This window comes from Watersipora subatra, chromosome 5 (assembly GCF_963576615.1).
Source record: "Watersipora subatra chromosome 5, tzWatSuba1.1, whole genome shotgun sequence".
NCBI classification, from domain to species: Eukaryota; Metazoa; Bryozoa; class Gymnolaemata; order Cheilostomatida; family Watersiporidae; genus Watersipora; species Watersipora subatra.
The window spans coordinates 11,027,635-11,041,625 of NC_088712.1; the positions used below are offsets into that span (position 1 = coordinate 11,027,635).

At 34.3% G+C, this 13,991-nt stretch overlaps 1 protein-coding gene across 1 annotated transcript in view; it reads right to left on the reverse strand.

The window, feature by feature from the left end:
* The window catches only part of LOC137397114 (tripartite motif containing 13-like), a 29,400-nt gene that overhangs the window by 7,391 nt on the left and 8,018 nt on the right, over positions 1–13,991 (reverse strand). The window contains exons 4-6 of the mRNA XM_068083400.1: positions 11,716–11,912; positions 10,152–10,322; positions 8,630–8,738 (exon numbers count right to left, since the gene is read on the reverse strand). Of these exons, the coding sequence (XP_067939501.1) occupies positions 8,630–8,738; positions 10,152–10,322; positions 11,716–11,912 (477 nt within the window). The remainder of the gene's footprint in view (positions 1–8,629; positions 8,739–10,151; positions 10,323–11,715; positions 11,913–13,991) is intronic.

Here is a 13,991-nt window from a genome sequence, read left to right on the forward strand (position 1 = left end):
TTCGTTTCTTTCGATTTGATTTGTAGGTTGATCAGATAAATATCTATTTTCTTCGATTTCATTTGTATTTTCTTCTTCTGATACATCTGATTCATCGGATTCATCATCAGCAAGATTTCGAGTAATAGGAGTTACTGTTATCTTAGATCGACTAAGATCTCCTCTTCCAATTTGAGTTGAAGCAGAACGAAATGAAGAATGATGAGAAACAATCTTTACTTTTTCGAAAATGATAGGGGGATTGGAAACTTGTATAATAATCGAGGCATCATCATCATCATCATATTCGTGATATTGTTCCGAAGAATCATTAGTTGATGTTGTAAACGAATCTGAACTTTCATTCGATTGGAGATGAATGTGTTTAACATGTCTTTTGAGGTTTGATTTTTTGTTAAATGAAGTCGAACATTCTAAGCAGATATATTTATTAGCTGAAACGGATGATACACTTCTTTCCCTACTTCTGCTTCTTTCTCTATTATCAATTGAAGTGGAAGGAGCAGAATTTTCCGATGAAATTAAATTATGCTCTCATGAAAGCTTGAACATCTTTGAGGAAGATTTCCAGCTGCCAAGAATTAAAAATCTCATTTTACTATTCTCTCTACATTTATTCATTCATTAAAAATTTTTTCCACCAATTATTGTAAATCAACTCACCTCATCAGATTTGCTCCAGTCTCCTTCTGAATGGGAAGATGCCGGATACATTTCCTTGATGTATTCAAATTTCGGAGATATATAATCCAGTGAAACAGAGATAATCCAAAGTTCTGAGAGAAGATTATACATAGATATCCAAATTGTAGAATTAATCCAAACTTTTGTGAGATATATAATCCAGTTAGTTCGGAGAAATATAATCCAGTGAAACAGAGATAATCCAAAATTCTGAGAGAAGATTATACGTAGATATCAAAATTGTAGAATTAATCCAAACTTTTGTGAGATATATAATCCAGTTAGTTCGGAGAAATATAATCCAAAGTTCTGAGAGAAGATTATACGTAGATATCCAAATTGTAGAATTAATCCAAACTTTTGTGAGATATATAATCCAGTTAGGTATAGAAATAGTTCGAAAAAAACTCTCGATAATGGTGAGTCCATCAAACTTGGCTGTATTTATACTAGTCAAGTTCAAGGAGGTGGAATCTGCACAAAAGCTATAAATCACTTCTAATCCAACTTGTCTCACTCAACTTTCGCGAAATTGGATTTCGCGAAAGTGAATTTCGCGAAATTGGATTTTGCGAAATTACACATTATATATATTATATAGTCAACTTTCGCGAAATTGGATTTCGCGAAAGTGAATTTCGCGAAATTGGATTTCGCGAAATTACACATTATATATATTATATAGTCAACTTTCGCGAAATTGAATTTCGCGAAAAGTGAATTTCGCGAAATTAGATTTCGCGAAATTACACATTATATATATTATATAGTCAACTTTCGCGAAATTGAATTTCGCGAAAAGTGAATTTCGCGAAATTGGATTTCGCGAAATTACACATTATATATATTATATAGTCAACTTTCGCAAAATTGAATCTCGCGATTTTCAATTTCGCGAAAAGTCTTCTGATATTATGGATGATGCAACTAAATTTATCAAAACTCATTAATCATTTGATGAGGAGAATTGTATATAACCAGCAGAATTTTACTAAAACGATATCAGTTCTTCATTCAAACTCAGAGAATTAACACACTACACAACTATGGAGGATAATACTCAATCTGGAGTGATAAAACCTGGATCGAATAGTTCAGTGAAGATGACGAAAAAGAGAATTTCACCTGTAACTCTTTCTAACACGACTCCTTCAACGAAGAAGAAGAAATCCAACCAAATCGAAACGAATTTGGAGCAAAGGGTAAAAGATGTGGCAGACAAGTTAAGAACATTAAGTAAGGCTACTTTAATGGAAGCAAAATCACTGCAGAGAATGTCAGATCTTTCAATAGGATTGATTATGGAGGTGACAAAAACGGAAGAAGCTCATTCGATCCATGGAGCGTGCTGTATCATTCACTTCAACTATGTGGAAAATGGGATTAGTAAATCTACTGCTGTATTTGCTCCACAACGATTTCTGGATGGATCGCTGTCTTATCCAAGTATTATGGTATATCTTGGATTAAAACCTAAGGCTAATGGACAGGGAAGTTACCATGAATTAAGAAGAGTAACAGAAGGAACCTCAACTCCCTCAGACATGAAACATACTCTAGCCAATATGAGATCGAAGAAACTTGAAAAACTTATACAACATTTTGAGATTCGTCATCTCAAGGAGTTCAAAGCACCATCTATTTTCCACTATCACAATGTTGGAGCAAGTGAATACAAAGATGGTGAAGGCAATGTGGATGTGGTACCAACTGTAGCATTTTCAACCAAAGTTGATGGAGAGGAAGTTCAAGGAACTTTAACGATGCCTTCGAGATGTGCCCTTTCGTTGAAAGAAAATTTTCCGGGTATCATTATATACAAGGGGCTAGTAACATCTCACAATACTCGCGAATACTACGATGTAGTAGTCATGGGACATGAAGAAGCAAGCAGATTTTACGAGAGTTCGGTACAATGCAAAAAGGATCCTGCTATCTCACTTATTTCCGATGACGATGAGTGATTGATGAACAACTCGATACAAACTTCGTTTTAAAGAATGTACATGATCATTTTCTTATATATATTCAATGTTTCATTTATACTATATTATCTTTATTCTGACTTATCTACTTGTACACTTCGTTTTAAAGAATGTACATGAACATTTTCTTATATATATTCAATGTTTCATTTATACTATATTATCTTTATTGTGACTTATCTACTTGTACATTTCATATATTTCAAGTTAAACATAAACTATTTTATTTTTATTGAAACGAAATGATGATGGAAATAATGAATAATACATATAAATATATCTTTTAAAGTGAATAATTTTGTAATAAAACTGATCTTTCATTCAACATATATAAAAAAACCGAAAATAAAAATCCTTAAAATTCTTAACCATTCAAGAGCTTCAACATTACAAAAACATCAAATCTTCAAAAAAATAACTTTGTACATAAACACTTTCTCATATATATTCAACGTTCTCAAATATATAACATTCTCCACTTTGCACATAAACACTTTCTCATATATATTCCATGTTTCAAATATATAACAATCTCCGGAAAATCAACCCCTCGGTGTCCCAGATATTAACCCCCTCACTCATCCGCTAGGTAATCTCTCGCTCTCCTCGATAATCCGCGAGATCCACTCCGGAAAACCATCCAGCCCTCGATGTCCCAGATATTCACCCCCACTATTCCACCGATAATCGGCGACGATTCGCCCGACTAATCCGCGACGATTCCCCCGACTAATCCCGCGATAATCCGCGTTCAATCGGATGACTCATCCCCCGCTAATCCGATGACTCATCCACAGATAATCCGCCGATTACGCCAGGAGCGGATCCGTAACCCCTCGAATTCAACCCCCTACTCTACACCACAATTTCCCCCCAAACCCCAACATCTCATTCAACTCCACACGATTCAATCTACACCCCTAGCCAATTTAATCCACAACCCCCTTTTTCTATCCCCCCGCTGGATCCGTCACTTTTATGTGTAGATCTGCTCTCTATATACTACTGAAGACATATAAGGAGTCCGACAATCTAAAGAAGGCAGATGATAGGAAAGCCTTCCTATTGCAGTATTGATATAAACATATAAAAATTTCTGCTCGTAAAAGCTGCATTGTTTTGAGGTTTTCACAAGCCTTTTGGCAGGTTAAGCCCTATAAATGCCCCTAGTCGAGCAACAACGGCAGTTATCAATAAATCCGATTTAGACTGTTATTGCATATCTCCCAGCTGGACACGAGTAGAATCATAGTAGTCATTAGTTTCTGTTATCATAACATCTCAAAAAATACCTACATTTTGTTCAGTAGGAAAAAAATATAAAAAGTACTCAAGGAAAGCTGGGCCAGCAGGTGGGATGAAGTTGGGGACTGAGTGAGAAGAAAAGAATAGGAGCAATGGAAGCTTATCACCATCAAAGTCAGTGAAATTTTGTCAACATTTACAGGCTAAGGTAGTTAAATTTCCTCAGCCACTGATCCATTAGCAGTTATAACACTAGTATTCTGCTTATTGGGCTTCTATATAGTGGCAATTGTCGTTTATTCACAACATCATAACTTGCAGGAACCATATTATTAACATCTGAGCTCTCCCTTCGATAATCTTTTCAAATTTTTTAAGATGTGGTTGCATCAAAAAGGTCAATTTAGTGAAATTAAGACCAATAAAAGGCTAAAACATCAGCTAGAATTTGATGCCATTTTTGTCTTTGTAGACTAACCCTGTGCAGAGATATATATGCGTTTGAATGAGGCCATGTTTTAAAAAGCTCAGATTCCAGCGGGTGCTTCATTCATGACGTAACGAGGGATACCTGTGACAAGAGCCCACAAACGATAAATATAAGAACTCTTCTTTAGCCAATCATCAGGACGAAATTTTTATATAGGTCATAATAGATGTTATTACTAGTAAAACGTGTTGATTGTGATGTAGAAGATTCTCGTTGTTAGGGAGATGAGTCTGTTACTAGTTAGTTACGCACATCAACTACTAGTGGATTACTAGTAAATGCATCGACATACTTACTCTACATTAATCATCAGACATGTGGATAGGCTATGGTTAGAGATGACAGGCGTCAGCAGCATTATGCTGCAAAGGAAGATAGGAGAATGGAGGTAAATTTATTCTCAACTTTGAGTATCCTATATATACGTATATTCCAGGCTAACGGTAATAACGTTAGTAGTCATGAATACACCTACTAATAAGTAAAATTATAACTTTTTGCAATCACGAATCGTCGTTGCATAAATTTTTTAATTGTTTCACAACTTTTTATCATTTCACCTAGCTATAGCATTTTCCTTGGCATTTTTAGCTAGTAATTTAGATTTATGATTAAAATTCACGTTCAGTGTGTACAAAGTAAAGGAAATTGATTGATCAATGCTCACCTTGAACTCTCAGAAACAAAGCTTCCGATTGTTGGCTCGGCGTATTTATGCCTTTGTTTAACATTTATTTGTTTTAAAAATTACACTCGTGATCTATTTAACTCTCAAATTGAAAGCTTCCAGTAGAAATGCGTTAAGACAAAACAACCGCCCCCCTCAACACCCCCAGGTGTTCATAACTAGTTGCCTAACACTAGCCGGCCCTACTTGCAACCAGTGAATACACGCCTGGTTTACAGATTCACTAGAGGAGCAGTTGTGTCAGTCTGGAAACTGCCATAAACGTGAAAGAAAGACATGAATGTGTAATGTACACCCATAATATGTTTTGTTTGAGTTTGCTGCAGTAGATTAATTTGTTCTATTATATGAACTGAAACTATATAAATGGCTACAATTTGGAGGGATGTTTTTAATAAAAACTTTGTGATGCGATGAAAATCTTTTGGCTTGTAAAAAATTATATACATGTAATAAAATATTCTTGTTAAAGACAATGCAAAACATGATTTGCGGAACATATTGAATACATTATAGCCCTGTTATCATCTGTGGTAAAATCTGTTCTCGTAGATGGTTTATGGAGTGTAATCAAAGCTGTATTGACAGGTACTTTTGGATAGCTCGACTCAATTCCAACGGACCAAATATTAAGTTCAAAAATTTTTTTGTTCCACTATACTAAGTGAAAACAGCTGAGTCCACAAACCACCAACAATGCAGGTGCAAGAATGGTTTTATTAACCCTTTGTCAGAATCGGTGGGTTAATTGATTTCAACGAACTTGATGTTGTTTTGCGTTCACTATTTAGTCAACTCATAAAACCATTGGTTTTGTGCTTGAATTAACTAATCAAATGGGACCAAAAACTTTCTACAAATTGATACTAATACCGACTAGATAACATAGACTATGCATTACTTTTTGGGATGCCGTTGGTTTCGCCATATATTTGAACATATTACTTCCAAAGATGGCGGTGTGCCTATTTTATTTAGTAGCTAGTTTCCAGTGTGTGTGTAGCAACTGAGAACTCAACTGATACAAAGGCCGTAATAAAATGAGCTAACTAGACAACCTAATTACAGTAAACCGGTAGAATTGGTAGTCAGTACTCAAATGTTTCCACAGCATTTAGAGAAAGCTAATATGACAAGTTTTGAATTTTCCTTTTTTGAGGCATTTGAGACATTCATAATAATGTATCTGTAGCAAGATTTAAAATTTTATTTTAGCCAACATGAGCAAATACAAAATAAAATTTATGCCAATAGAGCTGCGTAGGACTAGACGTTTATCGCAATAGCCTATGTGAATATGAGATATAGAGACAGGCTGTATCACTCGTTACATCATTTTGGGCAAGTCTGGGCATGTTTTTTTGGCCTGAGCGTTTTTAAAGCGATCAAATTTTTTTGATTTCAATCTTCAAATATCTTGACAATGAGATCACCTAACACAACAAACAACATTAATTGACAAAAAATTACTTTCTTTTAAAATCAACTCAAATTTGACGCAACCAGATCTTTAATCATTGATAAATCGGTTGATAAATATATTGAGGGTTTGAAAACATTGATATCTACTTTTTGTGTTAAATAGGCGACCTTCTCATCAACATCCACAAAAAAACGACAAAAGATGTTTGCCCATGGAACCGATAAAATGTGTTTATGTCATTTTCTAACAGCACAATGGTTCACAAGGTAATTATATGCAAAACAAATTGTTTAGAAAACCATTTATTATAAATTTTCTATAATTGATTATGCAACCAAATTAAAATATAATATATGAAATATTAATAAAGTTCTTACATTTGGTTGTTGAAATAACCTGATTACAAAATTGTTTTGTAGTCTTCAACTTTTTCGCTTTCAAATCAATTTTTTTACTGGGACATAAATACATATTCAGTAAAACCTAATACTTGACAAAGACACGTATAGATCGCCTTTTAATAGATGTATGGATGACTTTTAACCTCCAGTCTAGAAAACCTATTTAGTACCAAAATATTTGGTATAAAATTTTACATTAGGTAATGCCTTAGAAAACACTCTGTGTTGTAGATTGACCTCAGATACTGTTCAACCATTTTGAAAAAGAAACCGAGAACGTCTAAGTCGGATGAATTATCAATATTATTACTTATCTTACTTAGCTTATCACAGTATTATTACTGATGAATATAAAATAATCACTCTCAGTAGTACGATTGTTCAATAAATATCAAACAGTCTGTAAATATAAAATTATTGAAACTTCGTTACAATTGTTTGAAACTAGTTTGAAACTAATGCATCTGACATGGCTGGTCATTCCTAAAAAATTATGATAAAAAATAATTTTGTGCAAGACGAAACTACACTCATGATAGCTTGGAAACCTATTTTATTGGCTCATTGCAGGCAGATAATCGTTTTCCTTTGTTTGAGTACAAATGCGGATAAAAAGTTTGGAAAAACCACATCATGTGGCTTCCTTTAGCACATTCATTTGGCACATCAGTTAGCTATATGCAACTGCCTTGCTGTCGCGTATAGCTGACATACTGATGCAACTCAGATTAGCCTAGGAGTTAAACAATTGCTGATCATTTCAATTTTTATTAGCAATCCCGATATTCCATTTTGTATGACAGTTTTACAGTCTAGGTTTACAGGCTGCTAATAATGGAGAATGATAAAAACAAGGATCGAAAATGCACTAAACTTTGCAGAAAAGAACATTATTCTTTGATTATACAAAACATTTTCTTTACACGCTCACACATGACCTATGGATTGCAGAAAAAGTTTCTGTTCATATTATTTTTACTTACAAATCAAATGTTCATAAAAAACCACAGAGGAAATTATAGTAGGGGCTGCCTACATGTATGTATTTCCAAACCAAGGTAAATAGCTGGATGTAGATGGAAAGATGTTTGCCAAATGGTGAATCTGGCAAAATACAGGGCACACAGTGTTTGGAACCAAAATGTCTGCCAAAAAATGGAATACCCTTAATTTGAGTTCATAGCTTTATACAGCAAATATACAGTCTGTTAGAATGACCAATAAATAGCTGCCAAAGGTGAACCTTAATAAATCTGTGTCACATATGTTTCAGTTGTTAGTTAGCCATTCCCTAGTTTAAATATTATATAGAATAATCCACCGGGCATTTTAAAGGTATTGTTGTTTTTACAAAAGCGAATAGTTCAAAGTTAGTGCAAATATTTGACTGATGTCTCAAAGCAGTTGCATACTTTCAAAGATTTCAAGTGTATAGAACATATTGTATAAGTCAGCTTCTCGCATTGAGTTATTTAAATATTGAGAATAGGTATTGTTTTAGAATGGACCTCAGCAAACTTTCTGCTAGTAAAATGATTTGATTGCATTTTTCTCGGAGTGATAAAACTCTAAGTTGGAAGGTCAGCTATTATACTAAGTGGATGTAAACTTATAATATTAAGTGGCCTAAATTAAGAAGATAATTCCTTGTGATTCTAATTGTGGTTCATCTACAGAGCATCAAACAATTATGATTATTCTCAGTAGACTTACTTTTCTCTCTAACTTTGCTGACTGTAGGTACTTGAACAGATGGCATGATTTCATCAATCAGCCTTTGCATTTCATTCTTTGTGTCCCTGTAGCTGGAGACTATATCACACTACAATGACAATATGGAACAACTAGTCTTCAGGCAAAAGAGACTGTGAGGCAACAAAGCGCGTGAGAATTACCAATTGGATACAATTCAATTTATTTGCATAATTCTTATGCATTTGACAGGCTGCAGATGAAATGGCACACTTGATCTGTGTGCATGTCTGTGTGTGTGGTTGTGTGCGTGTGTGTGTGTGTAAGTGGGTGTGGATAGCTGTGTGAGAGGTTAAGTGTGTGTTGAAATGTGTGTTGCTAAAACTTTCAGTATGCTGACTGCTCACATTCTATAAGCAACCAGAGCGCATAACAACGCAACATGAAACTGTGTAGGAAACACCTTGACTAATTCACAATTTATCGTCATAGCTATTGAAGGTCAAAACTGCATAATAATTATTAAGGCTTTCTAAATTCAATAGCTGTAAAGATTACTATATCGAGCCAAGACTAATATTTGATTACCTATCAAGGTTACAACAATGTGAGATTCAATGAGCAAAGACAATAATGACTTTAATAAACTGCTGTTTAGACTAGATAGTGTTTTGAGAACTATTTAACTACAGGACTTGGCTATCACTGCAAGTAAATACAACACCTAACGACTATCCTGATTTCCTTAGTCGCATGACAATGTTTGCCCACTTATATAAAAATTGAAAATTGGAAAAGCGGAGGGCTGTGACAATATTTTCAATGCTGATAGGGCAGTAGCGCTGAAATACATTACAGACTGCTAATATTTCATGGGAGTAAATGTATAAACACAATAAATGTCTACAAATGCACAAAAATGCTGTGATACAAAACTTGAAACTTTAGTCGAAGGCCTGTTGAATTTCAGTAGAAGATCTGAGAGACATGTTGTTGCCTCTCATATCTTCCACTGAAAATATTTTGGGTTATGAATGGCTCTAAATTTGCATGTTTCAATCTGGTTATGTCAAGAGCAGTACAAACTGCGATGTGAAATACCAATTCCATTGAAGTCAGGATCACAAGGAGAGAAATGTTGTCAACTGGCGCCATTCTCCGGCATGACAGTTCAAACCACACACTTCCAAAATCATTGCAGAAAAGTTCACAAGTGCTAACCGAGAGTCTCTCTGACATTAAGCTCCGAAATTAGCTCCTAGTGGCTATCTTCTGGTTTTTGTCACATATGAAGGCTTTACGTGAAAACCACTTTTCTACTATAGAAGACAAATAGCAGAGCATTCACAAAACTCGCAGCACAGTACACCAGGCACCTTATATTCTGGTCGCATCAAAAAGCTAGTAGATCATTGGAACAAGCTTAGAATCATTGGAGATGCAAGCAGAATATGTTGATAAATGACATCCGCTACAATTTTTTGTAATTCAAAGAGAACCTTCCAGATTAAAAAAGTGTCTTTACTTATTAAATCGCCCTTACCTGATGAGCATGCTTGGCTCTAGACTCAGTTTTGCGCATGATATTTCTTATCTGACTCCATTTCTTAAGTATTTCATCTTCGAGAAAGTCTGTGATGAGAGTTTTTGTTCTTAGTCGATCTTCCGTATATTTATCCTCCAGCTGTTGGTACTCAGATTCCAAAGCTTTGATCTTCAATAAGTTAAACTATCTGGTGACAATATTCGTCTTGAAAGCGCTAGTACTGCTACATGTATATGTAAGAGCATTCTACTAACTTTGAAAATTTTTAATATTTTATCAAATCATCAATTTTTTTCATGTATAACCTCAGAAGGTAAGCTATTACGCAGTTTAGTTTTATGTTTCATATTAATATAAAATAATGTTGAAAATTTGGAGTACAGAAAGACTACTTGCGATAGGGGTACATGTAGTATGCATCTTAGCAATGAACCTTTGAATTGTAAAACAACAATAATCTTATAGGTATCACGCTGATGCACAATTACATTTATACAACCTCTGTCATGTATTTCACTATAAAACATATAGTCAAATACACTTTTCCAATACAAACTTATCCAGCAACCAACTGACCTCCCATCTAGTCATACACACCAAGTTTATAAAAATGATTCCTTTGCAAAAAAATAAACAGGAATAGATTTACAACAAGAAATTTACAACAAGTTCAGAAGCCTTTAGAACTTGTATTGGGATCTAAGTTGATAATCATTCGTGTTAACTTTTATATATAGCTTTATTATCTAATGTTATAAGGATTATTATGAAAAGATATTGAGAATCGTTCAAAAGTTTAAGCATTTTAACCCTTTCACGGCCATCCATGTACAAATTTAGCTATTTGCCTTCTGCCAGCCATTTTACCAAAAATTGCCGAGTGCGCTTCGGCTTATGTATACCTTTTTTTAAACTCAGCCTCTAGCTAGAACCATTTTATTATATATTTTATTTTGCCAACATGTCAAAAAATGGCACTATGTTAAAAAATTCAATGTGTCTATATTTGTGCGTTGCTAAAGCTACGATTGCTACAAAGCTAAAACGTTTCTCTACAATGTTCCTTACTCTTACAAAACTATTATTTTCACCACCATCAGAGTCTGCGCTACTACAATTAATTATTTGTGTAATCACGAAAATTTCACTCTGAATTGGTTATAATGTCATCAACATAACCAATTACCTGTTTTCTGACTCGGAGCTACTTAAAAAAGCCATCATAACACTAAATAATTTGAACTTTAAAAAATGATTGTTTCTAAGTTGGAAACTCCCGAACAAAAATATAAAAATGCTCGATTTTTTTAGTCTAATTTTATAGAGAAATCTTCAAACAACGCTGTCAATATCCTAAAAGCTCTAAAAATTGCTGATTATGTTTCAACGAATAATAACATTACGTTACTACGCAATTGCTAGGAAAGCTGACGGCAGTCACCCATAGATTACGCCTAAATACACCTCTGACAGTAAAAGGGTTAATTAAGATTATCTTGTCAACTAATAGCATCTTAAGTTAAGAAATGCTGGGTGAAACAGTTTTCAATGTCATTACAACCTGTGCATCCCTTTTATGCTGAATTTTTTGCACCGTCTCAGCTGTTTCCTTGTCATACTCAGCAAGTGTTTGGGAGGTAAACTTAAAAATTTCTTCCAAACCCTCTTCCTTCTCAATCATCCCTTTCTTTAGCTTGTTTATCTTATCATTAAGTTGGTCAACAAGCTCTTTCAAAGACATCAACTGATGAGTCTCTCCTGGAAAAAGTAAAAGTTCACATTCAAACTTGTACAAATCTTATAATTGACAGAACATGTAGCTGAATGTTACTCAACATTTTCTGATTTAAAATTGCAGGTTTGGAAAGAGACCAAAACAAGACAACAGTTAGTAATATTAATTCTTCATGAACTTAAATTTAAAACTTGTCGATGAGTGAGCGGCTAGCATAAAAAAGTAGCGGTTACAGCTATTATGACATCCTTAATGTCTAGGTAACACTTTTAATAAAATGTGTGTGCGGTTTTTAAATGAGAGAAGAGGTTTTAGTAAAATTTATTATATCTACTAAAAAAATTACAATTCGTTGAAACAATTTTATCGAGGATCCTTCACTAATCTAGTAATCGAATACAGTCAAACATGAATAACTCGCCCTCGGATAGCTCAAACACATGGTTAACTCGAACGGTTTCTCTGGTCCGTTCCCGCGTAATGATAAATTGCTTTAGATAACTCGACCTCAACTTTGTTAACTCGAACAGTTTTTTGCCCAATGGCTACCGAAACGGTTGTTATCGCTTTAGAAAATAACTTTCTTCCAAGCCATAGAGGTAAACCTAAACTTTTCGTAATTCATAGGCGTCGTTATTACCACAATCGGCAAAATACTTTTGTCAACGACTTTTCTAAAGGTTTGGTGAAATTTGATTTTTACCAAACATCCGCTTAGCGATGGCCCTTCGGAAGCAAGAAAGAGTGAGGTAACCTTCGCATAAACTTCAAGAAAAAGCGGCAAAATTGATCTTGGTTAAAACGCTCAAAAGAAAAAGATGTCTTTTCTCTTGAGCATTTCAACAAAGATCAAGTTTTGCCAATTTTAATTTAAAAAAATGTCCTGGCAATAACATCACCTCAAACAACAAACCAATCTCAAGTGGTAGAAAAGTCTCTACACCTTTTGATAAAAAAGTTTTAAACTTCACATTAGAAGCATTTAATTTGAAATAAGCCATTTATGCTTTCGATTTATATTATAGTTTGTAAATGTACATGTCTACTAATAAATAAACAAATACATGGATTTGTGACAGTGCTCTGATAACTTGAACGCTCTGATAACTCGAACACTTTCCCTCGGTCCCGTGAAGTTCGAGTTATCTATGTTTGACTGTAGGTATAATAACGGTACCAAACCAAGGTTATCTTGGTAAAACTATTTATATATGAAAGCTCTCTCCACTGTATTACAGTGAAACGGCTAACTTGACCTTCAAGCAACTGAAAGAAAGTGTTTGAGTTATTAGAGTGTTCAAGTTATGAGAACACGGTCACAAGTGCATGTATTATTGTATTTATCAGTACATATACAAACTATATATAAAGCAAAAGCATTGATTGCATGTTGCAAGTTAAGGGACCTCTCATGTGATGTTTTAACAATTTTTATCAGAAAGTATAAATATTTTCCTTTTATTACTTGAGATTCGTTTGTTTGTTTAAGGTGATGTGACTGCCAGGACGTTTTCAGACTAAAATAGGCAAAACCTGATTGCGGCTGAAACTCTCAGAGAAAAAACATATTTTTCTTTGGAGCATTTTAACAAAAACCTGTTTTGCCGAATTTTCTTAAAGTTTATCTGAAGGTCACCTCGCTTCTCTTTGCTTACAGAGGGCTATCCCTAAGCGGATGTTTGTTAAAACTTGATTTTTTGCAAACCTTTAGAAAAGTCGTTACCGAAAATACTTCACCGATAGTGCTAATAATGACGCCTAAGAACTACTAAAAGTTGTTGTCTATCTCTATGGCTTGGAATAAAGTGATATTGTAACGCGATAACAACCGTCTCGGTAGCCGTTTGGCAAAAAAACTGTTCGAGGTAACAAAGTTGAGGTCGAGTTATCTAAAGCAAATTATCATTGCGTGGGAACGGACCGAACAAATCCGTTCGAGTTAACCATGTGTTCAAGCTATTCGAGGGCGAGTTATGCGAGTTTCACTGTACTTATAAAATTTACTGTAAGTATTTTACCAAGCTAACTAGGACAGTAAGTTAATGAGGTGAAATCTTTAATTCAAACAAATGATAATTTTAGAACTTTAACAATGAATTTGC